Source organism: Podarcis bocagei (assembly GCF_964188305.1).
Source record: "Podarcis bocagei genome assembly, chromosome: 1".
Classification (NCBI taxonomy): Eukaryota; Metazoa; Chordata; class Lepidosauria; order Squamata; family Lacertidae; genus Podarcis; species Podarcis bocagei.
The window spans coordinates 136351442-136368825 of NC_138125.1; the positions used below are offsets into that span (position 1 = coordinate 136351442).

At 43.2% G+C, this 17384-nt stretch overlaps 1 protein-coding gene across 14 annotated transcripts in view; it reads right to left on the reverse strand.

The window, feature by feature from the left end:
• COL6A3 (collagen type VI alpha 3 chain) overlaps positions 1 to 17384 on the reverse strand; it is a 107722-nt gene that overhangs the window by 64070 nt on the left and 26268 nt on the right. For 12 of the 14 annotated variants that reach the window (XM_081189529.1, XM_081189539.1, XM_081189541.1 and 9 more), the window contains 4 exons: positions 14296 to 14898; positions 6352 to 6954; positions 3755 to 4333; positions 1019 to 1591 (listed from right to left, as the gene is read on the reverse strand). In XM_081189529.1, coding sequence (XP_081045655.1) covers positions 1019 to 1591; positions 3755 to 4333; positions 6352 to 6954; positions 14296 to 14898 — 2358 coding nt within the window. The remainder of the gene's footprint in view (positions 1 to 1018; positions 1592 to 3754; positions 4334 to 6351; positions 6955 to 14295; positions 14899 to 17384) is intronic. The other 2 variants (XM_081189530.1, XM_081189532.1) reach the window with 2 other exon arrangements.

Here is a 17384-nt window from a genome sequence, read left to right on the forward strand (position 1 = left end):
GGCTCCCATCGTCATCTCAGTAGCAAACACTTGAAAGTTCTCTCTTCCACACTCAGGGTCACTTCAAGGGCTCATCTACACATACCTTGGCTACAGGCTTTCGAGACACAGCTCTGGGCTTTCCAGGTCTGTGTCCAAATGGGGTTTTTGTTTTTGTTTTGTCCTGGCACTTTCCATAAGAAAACCCATGTTTTAACCACTGACTCAGAATGAATGACCATCTGTGGAAAACCCAGTTGCTGTTTGCTATGTTTCAGCTGTAAAATGCAGGTTTCCCAGATCAAAGCGCAAGAAAAGAAGAGAAAAAACAATGCTCATGGACCTGGAGAGCCCAGACCTGTCCCTAGATATACGGCACAAAAGGACGTGTGGATGGGCCCCTACTTAAATTACCCCTCGTTTACACTGGCTTTACCTTCCCACACATCAGGCTGAAAATGGCCATGCTATACGGCACTGCAAGCAAATAAGCAGCTATAGGATGGAGAAGCAGCATTTGATAATGAGAGAAAAGAGCTTTTTCCAGGGCAAGTGCTTTACCTATAGCAAGCAGTCATGAAAAAGCAAGAGATTACTATGCTGACAGGTAAAATATAACAGTTGCTTTGTGTTCTTTCTGATATAATCTATCATACAGATTGGTGCTGGGCTCATGACAGAGCTTGGATTTCCAAACTGGGGAGTCTGTTTTCAAACTTCCCCCAACTCAAAGCCTATTAGTATCACTACTGCACTTCATTATATATGGGAAGCACCTTATAGCTGCACACTCAATGACGTTTGTATCTGGGAGAAGACGTGAATGAGGTCTCCCTCATGCAAAGAGGAAGCACAACACTCCCTGCACTTTACATGCATCAAGAATTATCTATTTGAGACTTTTTCAAAGTAAACAGACTCTCCTAAATGCTTTGAGCAAATTGCAGCTAGCCAGCAATTTCTTATTTACAGCTTCTTGTGTAACCCGTTGGACTGTGCATGCTTCAAAGAAAAAGACGAAAACTGCAGAAATGAATACCTGATGGCTGAGACGGAATGTCTTTCAGCAGACTGCCTATTTGAAGTTGTAGGTCCCCAATTCTGGAAAGGGAGTCAGCAACTAGCACAAATTGAGGGTCGAAAGCTATCTTTTCTAATTCGCTACGATCTGCAGTCCTGGATTTGATAGCAAAGGGAATAATTCCAATTTGTTTCAGAGCATCAGCAGGGTCATTCACACTATCGCTTGATCTCCCAGCAGCAAGGAGCATAAGTAGTTGTGGCACTCCTTCCTCAATCCTGCTTCCAGCACTCTTCACAAATACTTCCCTCGTGGCGTAATCTAACGCAGCACCAATGTTGAGCAACCTCCCTGTTTTTAACTTCATTCTTTTCACTTTCTGAAGGATGTCTTGCTTGTTTGGGATGTCTTCAAAGTTGAACTCAAGTTGCACGTTATCACTAAACTGTGCCACAGCTACACGTATGGCATCAGGACCCACATCCAGGTCAGAAATAATCCGGTGCAAAAAGTCCCGAACAGCAACAAACTGACCCATAAGGTTGGCTGAGCCATCAATCAAGAACAAGATATCAAACTTGTTTTCTGGAGCTAAGAGAAATGAAAATGTTTAATACACAAAAAGATATTGCAGATTTATTTTGCAAACTAGGAGATAAGAAATCAGAGTGATCTTGATTATGTAAGAGGAAGAATTCAGGCTTTGGGCCTTTCTATAGCACCTTCCCTTAAAAACCCCAAATTGTGGAATCACTGGAAATCATTCTAGAACTTCCAGGAGAGTGTTATTGGTACTTTTAATGTATTATGCATCCTGAGAACTATATTATTGAGATGTGCAATCAGTGAACCTAAAAATGAGGAAATGGAAATGATTCCAGCTTCTTTGAAACGCCTAAAGCAGACTTTAGTACTTGCAGCTTTCTGTCATCAACACAGGGAGAGCGTCACATCGTAGAGACATGTGGCTTCTGTCTTTAAGGCTCTGAAGAGGAGGGATGGTACAGAAGTGTGCCTTCTCCTATCATAGCCAGTGCTTTTTTCTGGCAAGGAGTTCTTGAGCCAACTACTGCTGCCTAGGCTGCCACTGCTGCCTGCTAGCCAGAGTGCTTCCTTTGCCCCGTGCTGGGGCTTACTTCTTACAAAGTTGGGGAGGGAAGGAAGGAGCATGTTCAGGTAGCTGCCTACTTTGTCCTATTGTAGCTGGAGGGCACATGGGGAGGATATCCCCACAGGCTCAGGCGGCCACAGCCCACCATGCAGTGGCAGGCACCTCCTACATCTCATACAGTGTCTTGCTTTTCGTAAGAGGCTGGATAAAAGGAAGAAGGAGCAGCAGCAGCAAGGGTATCGGCACAGGCTCAGGCAGTGGCTGCCGGCCTGCTAACCAGCAAAGTGAAGATTGTGGCACTTTCTGATGGTACGAGCTGCTTGAAAGGAAATGGACTGCCCTGGAAGGTGGTAGTCTCCCCTTTGCTAGGCATTTTTGAAACAGAGGGCAGGAGGGAGACCCAGCAGTGGATCTCCTACATCGGCAGCGCATAGGACTAAAGGCCTCTGGAGAGCTTTACTACTCTAGGATTCTGCCTGGGAGACAGCAAGTCACGTTCTGTGTGTTTATCGGGCTTCTATTTTATTGTGTGCACAGATAGTTACCATATTTTTCGCCCCATAGGACGCACCGGCCCATAGGACGCACCAAGTTTTTTGGGGGGAAAATAAAGGGGGAAAATAATTTCTCTTCCCCCCCCCCAGGCACTTGTGGGGACGGCAGCGGGGAGAAGCGCTCTTCTCCCCGCCGCCTGCCTTGAGACCAGGTCCGGGGACAGCGGGAAGGCGCGCTGCGCCTCCCAGCTGTCCCCGGAGCTTGCGGGGCTGGCGGCGGGGAGAAGCACGTGTCTCCCCGCCGTCAGCCTCCAAACCACATCGGGAGACAGCGGGATGGCAGTGTTCCGCCTCCCCGCTGTCCCCCGACCTTGTGGGGCTGGCGGTGGGGCTCTCCTGAAGCCTGGAGAGCGAGAGGGGTCGGTGCGCACCGACCCCTCTCGCTTTCCAGGCTTCAGCGAAAGCCTGCATTCGCCCCATAGGACGCACCCACATTTCCCCTTCATTTTTGGAGGGGAAAAAGTGCGTCCTATAGGGCGAAAAATACGGTAATCTTCCCCACCCCTTCGGAACAAAGAAAGTGGGGGGAATGAGGGCGGAGAGCACAGAAGCTGTACCCTCAGACACTGTTATAAATGTTATGCACTTCTTTTCACATGTATCATAGAGTGAGGAGGAGCGAGATAGTTTGTTTTAAAAAATAAATGTAAAGTAAAGCTATAGAAAGAAAAAAATGAGCACTCCTCATGTATCTATTTTGTCAACTGTAGCTTCTTGAGATATGTCCAAATGGTAAAATAAATGCACGTGCAATCATTATGCAAAACACTGCACTTGGGTTTGCACCAGCCAACCGCATTTCTATTTATACCCTGTGCATAGAATGTGTGAAACAGCCCTAAGGGCTTCTTCAGAAAATTCAAACATGGAAGGAACATGTTAGGGATGCTGCGGCAGTCACACGTGGCAGCCTTCATCCGTGATGCTCATTATGTGTATGGAAACAGGTTCCCTACATGAATTTCACAATGTGTGCAATGCCTCTAAGACACAGCTGTGGCAAAATGTTTCATGCCATTTGAAACATACCTGCAAGATAAAACAAAATCATTCTTAAATCCATTTTGAATGAAGAAAGGAACAAATTACCTGCTGATTCTTCAACATAATATGTTGTTATTTGACCAATCATTTCCTGTGGCACGTTTGCCAGAGAACTGAATTCATCCTTAAGAAATACCATTTGTGGATTGTATGCAATCCGCTGAAGTTCTGTCAAATCAGCATCTTTAACACCAACGCAGAAGGTCAGCACTCCTGCACGAGCTAAAGAATGGGCAGCCTGTTCGAAGGAATCAACAGATCGCCCTGCCGCAAAGTAGACTAGAACCTGCGGAACGCTTTCATCTATCCTGCTCCCACCGGCTTCGGTGAAATGATTTTCACGGACAAAGTCTAGTGCAGCACCAGTATTCAGTATTGATCCTCCAAGGAGTCTCAATTGCCTTAGATGATTGAGTACCTCTGCCTTGGTTAGAAAAGTGTTTAAAAAGAATTCTGTTTTCGGATTCTCACTAAATTGCACTAGGCCGATTCGTATATCATCAATTCCAACATCAAGGGAGCCAACTAGGCTCACAACAAAGTCACAGACCAATGGGAAGTTGGCATTTCCAACGCTGGCTGATCCATCCAAAAGAAAGATGATATCCCTTTTATTTAACAGAACTGCAGTAGAGCACAGAAAATAATGTAAGAAATCACAGAAAAACATACCAGAATTTGTCATGTGTGCATACAACATTTGCTGTACACACATGTTCACCTCGTGAGAGAGAAGAGAAACAGGACAGCCATGAAGAGATGGAAGGAAGAAACGAGTGAAATGTCATGATGCCCCCCCCCCCTCACATGGGTCAAAACACACCCAACTACATTTTAGGTTTTCTGTCTACAGGTGACGCAAGCAGGGACTCTTTCATGTTTAAAATTGCCAGTGAACTTCAGTGTAAATGGATTTTTAAACTGGATCTGAAAGCTCAGAACAATTTATGTATCCAATTGATATTATTGGGCATCAAAAATGGACTGGAAAGTTCCAAAACAGCCTGATCCTCAGCACTCACTTGACAATGTCTTTGGACTAAGGCCAGATCCTAGAGGCTTTTATACGTGTCATAAATGTGTCAGCACATGTGCAGAGGCCCACAGATGTCTCTGTTGAAGCACCAGGGCACCTGCTAAATCCCCTCCTGGGGTGGATTGGGTCCTTTCTGTTCCCTCCCCAAATGAGTCTATGGAGCACCTGAAAAAGCAGGAATGGATTGATCCATATCTAGAAGGAATTCAATTCCCCCACATGACTAGAGCAGGGACACTCTCACGAGACCCCACCCCTTGCGTCCTGTGCCCAGCCCTGACAATGTCCATGTCTGACTGCGCTGGTCCACTTCAGCCCTGCTTTCTGCAGCCGTGTCTTCATCTAACTCACACCTGACATCAGATATAACACCAGATGTGCCTGGTTTAGGGCAGTGGTTCCTAACTGGTAGCCCACAGACCCCAGGGGGTCCACATAACCCACCCAGGGGATCCATGGCACCATTCACATAACAAAAACTACTGCAACTGAGAGAATGAGTATGTGCACCCTCTACTTCTGCAGTTGCCTTATTGCCTATCTAGCATCTTTTATTTATATATGGAGGTGCTTTTAGCTTATGCTGGTCTATGACCATAGTAAAGATTTGGAAAACTACCAAAGAGATATCAATATTTTCCAAAGTAGTGAGTCCATGGCTTGGCTTTTGAAAAACAAGGGGTCTACAGAATTTAGCTAATTGGGAACCACTGGTTTAGGGGGAACAGCCTTGTGGGCCAAATTTGGAAGCTTAGCAGTCCAAATTTGGCCCTCAGGTCAGAGGTTCTCCACCCCACACAGCTATTAAATGTGTAAATATGACAATAGTTTGAAAGCCTAATTGTAAGATTAGAAAGGGATAATTGCAATTTATGCCCATATGCTAATACCTGCAGGGAATGAAACAGGGGGTGGGGAGGGAGAGGAAAGACAGAGGGAGGGAGGGAGAGAGAGAGAGAGAGAATATATATATATATACGGTACATATTGAAGTATAAGAACATTTAGAACATTTTTAATTTATATTTTAAAATAAAAATGCCACTGTTTATATGCATCATGCAAGACTGTATTAGTAAGAGACATACATTTTGAAAAAGCTTGTTAAGTGACAGATATTCCCGTGATATTCATCTTAATTTAGGATAATGCTTTAAAATTTAGCAAATCTAGAATAACTGAGCTCCGTATTAGGAAAAAAATCAGGATTATTATAAAAGCTCCTTAGAAAACTAACACTATTGTTCTGCATTAGTTTTGCCATCTTCATCACTGCTCAGGATTCTTAAAAGTGTTCACTGCAAAAGATTTATATCCCATAAGTGCAGTCTTTCATGTCCTGGGTGCATTTAGCAGTCTACCAGCTCCCTAGAGATGCAAGTGACAGAAGAGATAGACAGAAGGCCTGTTTCAAGAGTTGGTTGCAGCAAACGAGGCCTGCCAAACAGACTCCTGCCCTGGAGAAATCTAAAGTGACGAATAAACCCATTGTAAATTATCATTAGTGTTGCTGAGGATGAATAACCGGGGTGGGGAGGCTGTTTTTAAAACAGTATTATTTACAAAGGTCAAATGCATTTTAGAACTTAACAAGAACAGTGTTTACCTTTTCCACTTGGTGTTACTTCAATCCATCCGGACAGTGTCCTCAGGGGTGACAAAATATCATTGAGAGTATTTACCAGGACAGGTGTGCGGAACTCGGAAGGACTGAATACTAGGGATGGTTCGTAGGCAATTTGTTCTAGTTCAGCACGATCTGCTTTTCGGGACCCAACAGCCAGGATGAATATGCGATTCCTTTTCACTTCCTGCGCTGGTTCGGCAACATCATCTTGGGACTTTCCACCAGTAATAAGGACCAGCATTGATGGTATGCCTTCATTGATCCTGCTTCCAGCAGCGCTGGTGAATAAGTTGTCTTTCACATACCTCAGTGCAGAGCCGGTGTTGAGTACAGAACCACCCATTGGCCTTATCTTCCTGACACTTGCAAGGACATCTTTTCTGTTCTGGAAGGTATTGAAATAGAACTCGGGTCTTACAGTTTCTGCATATTGTGCCACTGAAACTTGAACAAGGTCCGGTCCAACTTCCAGTTTCTGGATGATTTTGGCCACAAAATCACGAATTGCATTAAAAGGAGCAGTTCCCAAGGCTGCTGTGCCATCTATCAGGAAGACTATGTCCCTCCTATTGACTTCAACAACTGCAAGCAACAATATACAAACATACAATCAGCAGCATTACTTACTTAACTCGTTCAATCAATTCCTTATCACTACATACCTTCTAGGGGCTATATATTACAAAAGGTGTCTTTCTTTTTTGTCGTCCGTCCCCCCCCCCACCCCCACATTTGTTTATGCTGAGTTATACTGAACTGTATTGTAATTCAAATGTACTAAATCCAAATGATCATTTTTACGCAAGGTTTTAATAGTGCTGCAGAAGATCCCTCTGCAATAGTCACACAGTCAGTTCAGGGCACTGCACTGTGAAATAAGGATGGTAAGAAGAGCTCTGTTGTGTCAGATCAATGGGGGGGGTCACTAGGCTTGCACCCTGTTCCCAGCAAAGGCCAATCTGATGCTTTTAGGAAGCTTGCAGGTAAGACATGAAGGCAATAAGCCTCTGGAACAGGTCTCCTCCCTTTTTGCTATGGAGCTGCCTTTCCTTTCCACAAACCTGTCTTCTCCCAACGATGTACCAACTGTGTTGCCTTTGCCAACCATCTGAAGATATCAGACTCACTGCCCAGCCCTGCTCTTCTCAGGATGGACCACCATTTCCATTTATATACCTCCAGCCTCGACACATCGGCCCAGTAAACTGCCCCACCCCCAAGCTCCCTCCCGGGCCCTCCCCCATCTTTTTCTTTACCAGCCCTGATCCCACCCCCACCCCCCAGCACCAGAGAGATGAGGACATGAGCCCATTGGCACCACATTTGCTTCATAGCCAGAACTTCCATGTGCTCATCTGAACCACTTCTTCCCTCCTGGATTTGCTAACGTGGCTCAACTGGGCAATTGGATTCTATAATAGGAAAGTGACTAGAAGGGCCAGAATCCAGTCCAGGAAACTTTAAAAAAAAAGTTATTTCTTCGATCTTTCAGTGTCCATGCTTCTTATTTTTTAAATGGAATTAATCTGTCTCCTAAAACTAATGTGGTAAAGACTTTACTACTCCTACAAAGCAAAATGAACTCAGCACTCAACAGGGAGAAAGCTAGTATAGGGGTAAACTACGGGTGGGCGTGTGTGGTTCAGTACCATACAATGTACAACAAGACATAATGAATCAAAGTCTAATTAAGTCAGTAGTAATTCTGGAGCTGTGACCAGCAGGGCAGGGTTGCTTGAATTCAGCCTTGAAATTCACCATAATTCACTTTAGACCAGTTGCGGGGTCGAAATGTTTGGGGAAGAAAAAAAGTGTACCATGTAAGACCAGAGAGTTCTGTTCCTAGACAAAGATAGGTCACAACCCCTCTTCTCTGTGACGGAGGAAGTGAAGGTTCTTCTCTTCCTTTCTCTCACTTCATTTCTCACTATATAACTGACGAGGATGGACATGACTAAACTTGCTCCAAGTTCAGACTACGTGTTCGAAACTATATGCCGTATTTTGCACAGAAGAATAATCTACTTGTGTTCTCCTTGCTGCTGCATGGAATAATGCATGAACTAGACCTTTGGATTTGGTAAGCAAAACATCTAAAACTTACTTAAGAGTGCATGGTCCGTTCATTGCGGGGGTGGGGGAAGAGCTTTAAAGCAGACTAAATGTCTGAGGATTACAGCTCTGATGAGGAATGGTGGGAACCTTCCCCTCTTCCTGCTCCTGACCAGGATCCTGAAGCTGCCCAGGAACAGTGGAGCAGCATAGATTTAGAGAACTGGTTTGCAGAGGGACATAGTTCGGAAAACAACAGGTGGGCAGAGCTGAGTGGGGAACAACTAGGAGAGGCAGAACAGGAAGAGAGAGAGATCCCGGACTCCCCTTCACTAGAAAGTGTTCAGCCTTTATCTCCAAGGGCAAGGAGAGCTGATAAGGTTGCTATGCAGAAGGCTCAGTGGTTGTGAGATCAGGTTGCAAGAAGGAGGAAGTGATGAAGATGACTCAGGGGAGAGTCAGAGGGAAGCTTAATTGGGAGCACCTTTATTCCGAGAATGGCTGCGTTGTTCTTTTGCTCTGATCATTAAACACTCTTAAACAGGTAAGGGACTCCAATTTCTTTGTTCTGCTGATGCACAGCCGGGGGGGGGTGCGTTTCTCCGAAGCCTGACACTAAATGGGATATGCAAAAGGGTTTTACAACCTATATTCCATGCTATACCACTGCTTTATTCCTTTTTTAATGCTGCTGGGGGCTCTCTCCCACTGGAGAGATGTAAAGCCCCATGTTTTGAATCTAAGTGCTCAGCTGATTCTTTTATTAATTACCCACATATGGGTCAGCTCTATTTCCCCTCCATAGTTTTATTATCACAAAGGCTTTCAATCCGAATTCCTGGAAAATGACTGGTAACTAGCAGAAAATGCTCCATACTGTCCACAAGGAGCTCAAAATACAATTTTAGCAAGTTATGTGACACTATGCCTAATGTAATATTAATTAGAGCAGGGAAGAAGTTCTCACTGTGATATGATCAAGGTTGTAATATCAAGTGACAATTCAGGATTTAAAGTTTGCTCAGGGTCTTCACTAACAACCTTGTGTAAATACCATTAAAAGGTAAAGGACGCCTGACAGTTAAGCCCAGTTGTGAACGTCTCTGGGGTTGCGCTTTACTGGCTGAGGGAGCCGACGTTTGACCGCAGACAGTTTTTTCTGGGTCATGTGGCCAGCATAACTAAGCCACTTCTGGTGCAATGGAACACCAAAACCAGAGCAGCACATGGAAACACCATTTACCTTCCCGCCAGAATGGTACTTGTTAATCTACTTGCACTTTGACATGCTTTCAAACTGATAGGTTGGCAGGAGCTGGGACCGATTAAATACTATTACAGGGCACCTAATGGCAACTTGCATTGTGAATCTACAGCAAACACATTATACCTGTGAATTTCAGGTGATTAGTCCTATGAGTAGTGTTCACTGCAGACACAGAGAAAGACTGCAATATAAGCCTATGTTCCACATAGAAGAGCTTGCAGGATTATAACTAGTGTGCTTAGAGGACCAAAGTAGTGGAAAATCAGTTGCGCCTTTGCACTCATTTAGTAATACTAGTTTTCTGTGAGGTAGAAAATTCAGTTTTCAGGCATTCTTGCAAAGGAACAATTTCCTTGACACAGAAAAATAGAAAAACACATTCCTGCAAAATTTTAAGAAGTTGCCTTATACTGAGGTACAGCCAGTATCTATACAGCAATGGTTTCAAACAGGCATCCTTCCTAGGCTTACTTTGTTGTTTAATCTGGGACCTTCTGCATGGAAAGAATATGCTCTACACTGATCATGTTAGAATCCCATGTTCCATGTATGTGCAGGAAAGTTCTGCCATGTGAATCCTCATCTGAAGCCTGAAGTGGGCCATCTTAAGGTTTACCATCTTTGTGAGAAAGAGACCATAATCTTTCTATCAGTTTACTTTTCAGTTTAAAAGCCTAGGAAGGATCTATGCATGTTCCCTAAATGTGTGAAAACAAACTGTGCCGTATACAAAGAAATATGGAGTCTGAAGGCGGCTATCTCAGCATGATGGTCTACCCAAGTTCCTCCCTGCCACTCATCCTGGAACTCTGGGCTGAAGTCCAGTCAACATGTAGACAACACTGAACTCCACCTGTTGTTTCCATTGTCCAATCTCAGGCAGGCAGAGGAAGTTTAAACTTAATTCAGACAAGACAGAAGGGATGTTGCTAGAGTACGGTACTAGCAGTCTAGATCAGGTGAGTGGCCCCTTCTAGATGGGGTTTCACTCCCCTTGTAAAATCAACCTCACAGCTTTGGGCTGGGGGGTCTCCTGGATCCATAACTTTCTCTGGATGCCCAGAGTTTGTTACTGGAGATCTTTTTCTTTCCTTTTTTAAAAATCAGCTTCAGCTCGTTTAACACCTGCAGACTTTCCACACCTGATGGAACTATGCATTTTAACTTCCACTGCATATTACTAGCTTCCTCTGCTTTGTCCTAATGGTTTATATAATTTCACTAAAAGACACAATCATATTCTATACGGAAGCAGAATAGATTCATTATTCTTTGGGGGTAAATTTGTAATTCCAGGTTGTATCTGAAATCATCTCTACGTTGCAAAGGCATTGTAAATTATACTAAACTATACTTTAAAAAACTTATTCTAGAAAGTTCTGATAAATTGATCCTTGAATTAGAATAATCTAGTCCATCAATATACAAAACCAGCATTTTTTTCAACTGAAATCTCAAATACGCTTGACCACTTTGATTTGCAGAACTGACACTTTTCTAAGTGCCACATAATGTTTGTTCCACACTTTTAAGGAATCTAGAGATGGGAAAGCCTGGAAAAAAACTGGAAAAATTGGGGGGGGGGGCAGGTTTTTTTTAAAAAAAATCCAAAGCTGTTTTTTTTTGGGGGGGGGAGAATGGGCAAGGAAGTGTGTGGAATATTCAAACTATATCAAATTGGGTTTTGATTTTTTTACAATTTTTCTGGGGGGAAACGGCTTTGGAAAACCCCCAGGAAAAAACCTGGTTTTTTTCCCAATTTTTCCAGTTTTTTCCCCAGACCTTCCCATCTCCAGAATTAACAGACTAAAAATACACATTGCAAACAAAAACCACAGATTAAAATATATGTACACCTTATATAAATTCAATAAATAAAAATAAATAAAATATGTCTGAATCGTGGAGTTGGAAGGGACCCTGAGGATCACGCAGTCTAAGCCCCAGCAGTGCAGGAATTATCAGCACCCGGCTCTAACCAGCTGAGCTATCCAGCTCTGAGTAGGCTTGCTTTAACAAAATTGCTTTTGGCAGGTGCTGAAAGAAGTGCAGTGAAAGGGTCTGTCTGGCGCTTCTTGGCGGGGGGTGTAGGAGCAGCAACACTTGCGCCACCCTGTTGTCAAGAGCACTTTGTGGTTGTGAGATGGGAAGGAATGCCGGGGCAGAGACACAAACAACAAAACTGCCTGTCCCCAGCAGATGTAATTGGGCACTTGGGACAACTGATAGCTCCTGGGTTGGAGGAAAGTGAGGTTATGTGCATTTTAGGAAAAACACCTGAAGATTCATTTTTCATGAGGAAGGAATACTTCGTATGACGAGGTCTGGGGACATCTAAACTGTTGTTCAAAGACCTACTATGCAACAAAGTATTCATTATTCTATTAATTATTGTACTGTGTACGGTGTAGAGTGGATGGCTTGGCATAGCCCACCCTTTGCCTTTGAGTCATACCCAACTCTACCTCTCTTTTAAATCAGAACCAGTGAAGGCAGTGAAGGTCTTGTGTGAGTGCCTGGAGGCGGTTGGAGGATGGATGGCAACTAACAGATTGAGGTTGAATCCTGACAAGACAGAAGTACTGTTTTGGAGGGATGGGGTGGGTGGGTGTGGGGGACTCCCTGGTCCTGAATGGGGCAACTGTGCCCCTGAAGGAGCAGGTGCGCAGCCTGGGAGTCATTTTGGACTCACAGTTGGACTCACAGGTCAATTCTGTGTCCAGGTCAGCTGTCTACCAGCTCCATCTCGTACGCAGACTGAGACCCTACCTGCCCAGGGACTGTCTTGCTAGAGTAGTGCATGCCCTGGTTATCTCCCGCTTGGACTACTACCATGCGCTCTACGAGGGGCTACCTCTGAAGGTGACCCAGAAACTACAATTAATCCAGAATGCGGCAGCTAGACTGGTGACTGAGAGTGGCCACCGAGACCATATAACACCAGTCCTGAGAGACCTACATTGGCTCCCAGTACGTTTCCGAGCACAATTCAAAGTGTTGGTGCTGACCTTTAAAGCCCTAAATGGCCTCAGCCCAGTATACCTGAAGGAGCGTCTCCACCCCCATCGTTATGCCCGGACACTGAGGTCCAGCACCGAGGGCCTTCTGGCGGTTCCCTCACTGCAAGAAGTGAAGCAGCAGGGAACCAGGAAGAGGCCTTCTTGGCAGTGGCACCCTCCCATCAAATGCCAAGGAGATAAAGAACTACACAACTTTTAGAAGACATCTGAAGGCAGCCTTGTATTGGGAGGTTTTTAATGTTTGATGTTTTATTGTGTTTTTATATGTGCTGGAAGCAGCCCAGAATGGCTGGGGAAACCCAGGCAGATGGATGGGGTATAAATTTAAAATTATTATTATTATTATTATTATTATTATTATTATTATTATTATTATTACTATTAGGGACCCCAGTATGAATAGCTCCTCTGCATCAACCAGGGTTTCGGTGTTTGAAAGTACAGCAAGAACCAGGGCATGTATGAAACTGCAAAAGTATGAACACCTTGGTCTCACAGCTGGCAGTGCTGGCATGTAGGTGCCAATAGGCTACAAGTTAAATTACTATATAAATAAAGTAGAATCTCCATGGGAGGAGTGTACACATGGTTGTATACATCGAATTCAGATAGGCAGCAGCTTGACAAAATGTTGCTACAATCACAGAAATGACAGCTGTGTGTACTACCCACAGGTGGGGGTGCTGTGCCAGCAACTGATTTCAGAAGTGCTCCTACAGATGCCTGGCAGTAACACGTCATGCTCCTGAAATGCTCGTAGGTGGGTTGTTTGCCCTTGTGAACCATTTTAAAGTCAGCTAGCATTCCTATTAAAGTATTAATACTAGCACCTGTCTTTACTAGTATTAAAGCACTAACAGCACCACGCACCATGCAGAATTTCTAATTCCTACAAATAAAGTAAACTTCATTTGAATATCCCTTTAGCAATCAATAACATTAAAAAGTAAGGCCTGAGGTTGCCATTAAAACTGCACAGTGTTGGTTATTTCCATCACACACCCAAGTTTTTCCATGGAAGGGGCACCATAAGGATTCTGTTCTCCAGTGCCAAAGATCTTGTAGGTCAGCAGTGGGGCTCAGAGATCTTGCCTCTTTCCCATCCCACAGCCACACTTGACCACAGCGGCAATTGTTCCATCTGCAGTTGTGCATTTTATATACAGTGGTACCTTGGGTTACAAACGCTTTGGGTTTCAAACACTTCCTTTTACAAACTCCGCTAACCCGGAAGTAGTACCTTGGGTTGAGAACTTTGCCCCAGGATGAGAACGGAAATCGTGCGCTGGCGGCATGGCAGCAGCGGGAGGCCCCATTAGCGAAAGCGTGCCTCAGGTTAAGAACGGTTTTGGGTTAAGAACGGACTTCCAGAATGAGGTAAGTTCGTAACCCGAGGTACCACTGTATGTAGATATATATTTTCAAAGTCCTATATGAATTTGCTACAGGAGCCTGTGTAAAGCCATGGTGCACTCTGACTCCTCAGGCACTCTTGACTCCAAGAGGGCTGTTTATAAGCTCCCATAAACGAGTATAAATAACTGAATGCAATACAATGGTTCATTAAAATAAAAAAATACATACCTTCTGTAAGCATGGTTGGGCCATCTAACAAAATGAGCCTCTGGGCCACTCCAACAATGTTTGGCAGTAAGAGATCTTGAAGTTCGCCAAGGTTACTTGTGTCGAGGGCAGTATACACGAAGCTTCCGTCAGTAGCAATTTGCTGAAGCTCTACATTGTCAGCATTCTCGACCCCAATGCTAAATGAAAATATACTCGCTTTCTTTATGGCCAAAATCCCCTCTCTAAGGTCATCGCTAGACTCACTGCCGCTTATCAGCACTAAGATCTGGGGGACACCCTCCTCTATCCTGCTGCCTCCGGACCGGGTGAAGTGGTTTTGCACCACATGCTCAAGAGCTTCCCCGATATTCGCTTCCTCGCCACCCGGCAGGCTAAGGGCCTTCACTGCATTTAAAATGTCAGCTTTTTGGGTGTAGCTGTTCAAGAAGAATGCAGTTCTGGGTTGATCACTATACGTCACTACCCCAATGCGTATGTGCTCAGCTCCAACTGAGAGTTTTTCAATAAAATTTGCAAGGAAATCACGAATGGCTGCGATAGCGCCAGCGCCGATGTTGTTTGATCCGTCAATAAGGAAAATAATGTCAGCAGATTCTTGTGCTTAAAAAAAAGAGAGAGAGAAATGCAACAGGTGAAAGCATTAAACAAAGTGATTCCATGCAAGTTGTTCTGACATGTTTCTTCGGAAACCAGCAAGAAACACGAATATGGAGGAACAAAACACAAGGTGGCCAAGATCAAATTGCCTGCTAGTTCTGCATTCTGATTGAATATGAATGACCAGATCATATCTATTAATTGCATCAGAACATTGTACCTGAAAGAATTCTCACATAGGTCTACTTGAGGGTTGGGGAGTGACATATTTTCATTGCATAGTTTATTACGTTTTGCATTTGTGGGCAGATGACTCCCACCTCTTTGTGCACACTGATACATGAGGCTGTGCTATACAACATCACCTTCATGCGTAAGGCATGTGGCCTTTATAGTCGCTATCTTCTGTGACCTGGCCCATGCACAACACCTTCTCAGGCTGTGCTTTCAGGCGCATTTGGCCACCAAATAACCAGGGAGCTGAGAGAGCAAGGAAGTCCCCTTTTGTAGGCAGAAATCCTTGCAATAAGAGGGAAAACTTTACAGGCTACAAACCTGAAAGTACAAGTAAAATGGTTAAAATGTTAATCTAATGATAGATTATAAAACAACTTTAGAGCTTCTTAGAGAAATCCTGGAAAGAAGGGAATTGTGTATATCCAAAATATATGTTCAAATGCGTTTAACAATTCCAATCAAGAATTGACCAGGATATAAGGCAATGTTTTCAAAGGTCAAATAAGTATCACAGTATATTGACCATATATTTGTTCTTAATATTTAAGGTATGTCTACATGTTCACTAATGATATAAACACTAAAATTATTTATTTATTTATATCCCACCTTTTTTCTCTAAGGAGTAGAAAGAAAACCTATATAAATATGCTTGTAGACATGATTTATAGGAATATTGTTTAAAATTGCATTTCTAATGAAGACATTTCTGCTTTTATTCTTGACGTACCATATGACTACTGGATATTCAATCAAGTAATGCAGAATCATGTTAAAACAAGGTGATGAAGTCAGTCATAACACAATTATCCAACCTTATATATGAGAATTCTTCCTGAATGATCAGCTTTTTTTGGATATAAGAAATGTATAATTACGTGGAACATCTCAATGGGAGGTAAGCTGGCACTGATGCGCTTATCGCAGATTAATTACCATAGTCATTAGTCAGGTGAAGTCACCCACGGCTTGCTATAATCTGAACTGTCCTAAACTAATCTGAGTGTTTGGGAATCTGACCAAAATCACTGTGTCTTAACAAATGACCCTTAATACGTCAGTCTCCATATGTGGAGTTTTCTTGTAAAACTGTTGATCTGGAACAGTGCCTGCTCTGGTTCTTTTATCCACAAGCAGCTGAATGTGGGTCATGTTTAGCTTCACACAATAGACAAGCTTCCTCCACTCACAGCAAAATTTACTGCACCACTATAAAATGGCCAAAACTGGGGCTGAACAGACAATACAAGAATACTACAGTATTTCATGAATATTTAAATTCATCAAGATGATTAGAGGAAAAGCCACCAAACTCTGGTATTACATTATCCTTAAAGTATATTTAGATCAAATTTGGCCAGTGTTTGCTCTTTTATAGTGACTATCTCACAGTTTATGCTACCAGTGGAGAGAACGATGGACTTGGACCACTGAGAGTTGGCTCAGGTCACGATAGCTGATCCTGAACAACTCACTTGTAACTTGATCTTCCTTAACTCTAGCCCTCAGCCCCCTGAGGAAGGGACAGGATACATCTGTGATGAATAAATATACTGAACATTCTGGAATGCTTCAAGTTTTCTGTTTTGCCATTTTAACTATCACACTCTTTGTTGGCCACAAAAACCTAGTGTGCTGGTATTTACTAAATGACCTGAAGGTCCCATAAACTAAAATACTGCTGATCTCAAAGAAATAGGAAGGAAGTATACATAACAGCTGGATAATTTGTCACAACTGAAATACCATTATACTGAAGTACACAATGAAGGATTAGGTTGGTGGTGGAGGACAAATTAAAGCATGCTTTGTTACACAACTAAGCAAAGGATTGTTGGCTTAGAAAGGAAGCAGTGACTTAGTCATTAACCATGATGCAGTAAAATATGTATCAGGACAACGACAAAAGTGAACTCTGAACTGGTCAAGTAATTCATTTCCAGCATGACCAAAATCTGTCCTTTAATACAGCTTTGGGAACATATCATCATGACATTTAATATGTGGAGGCTGTAAAAAGCACCTGTTGGGTTTAACATTCTATCTCAGATAAAAAAGTATTTGTAATTGTTTAAATATCATGTTATGCCTTGATATATATATAAGCTTATTAAGCCAATTATATGACCATTTCTAGAAAAAGAACATTACTTTTGGATGCCGGCAACTATAGTAATATTTTTGAATGATACACCCTGTACTGTATATAGTTATATACATTCTGTGAATAACTGGAATAACCCTTGTGCACA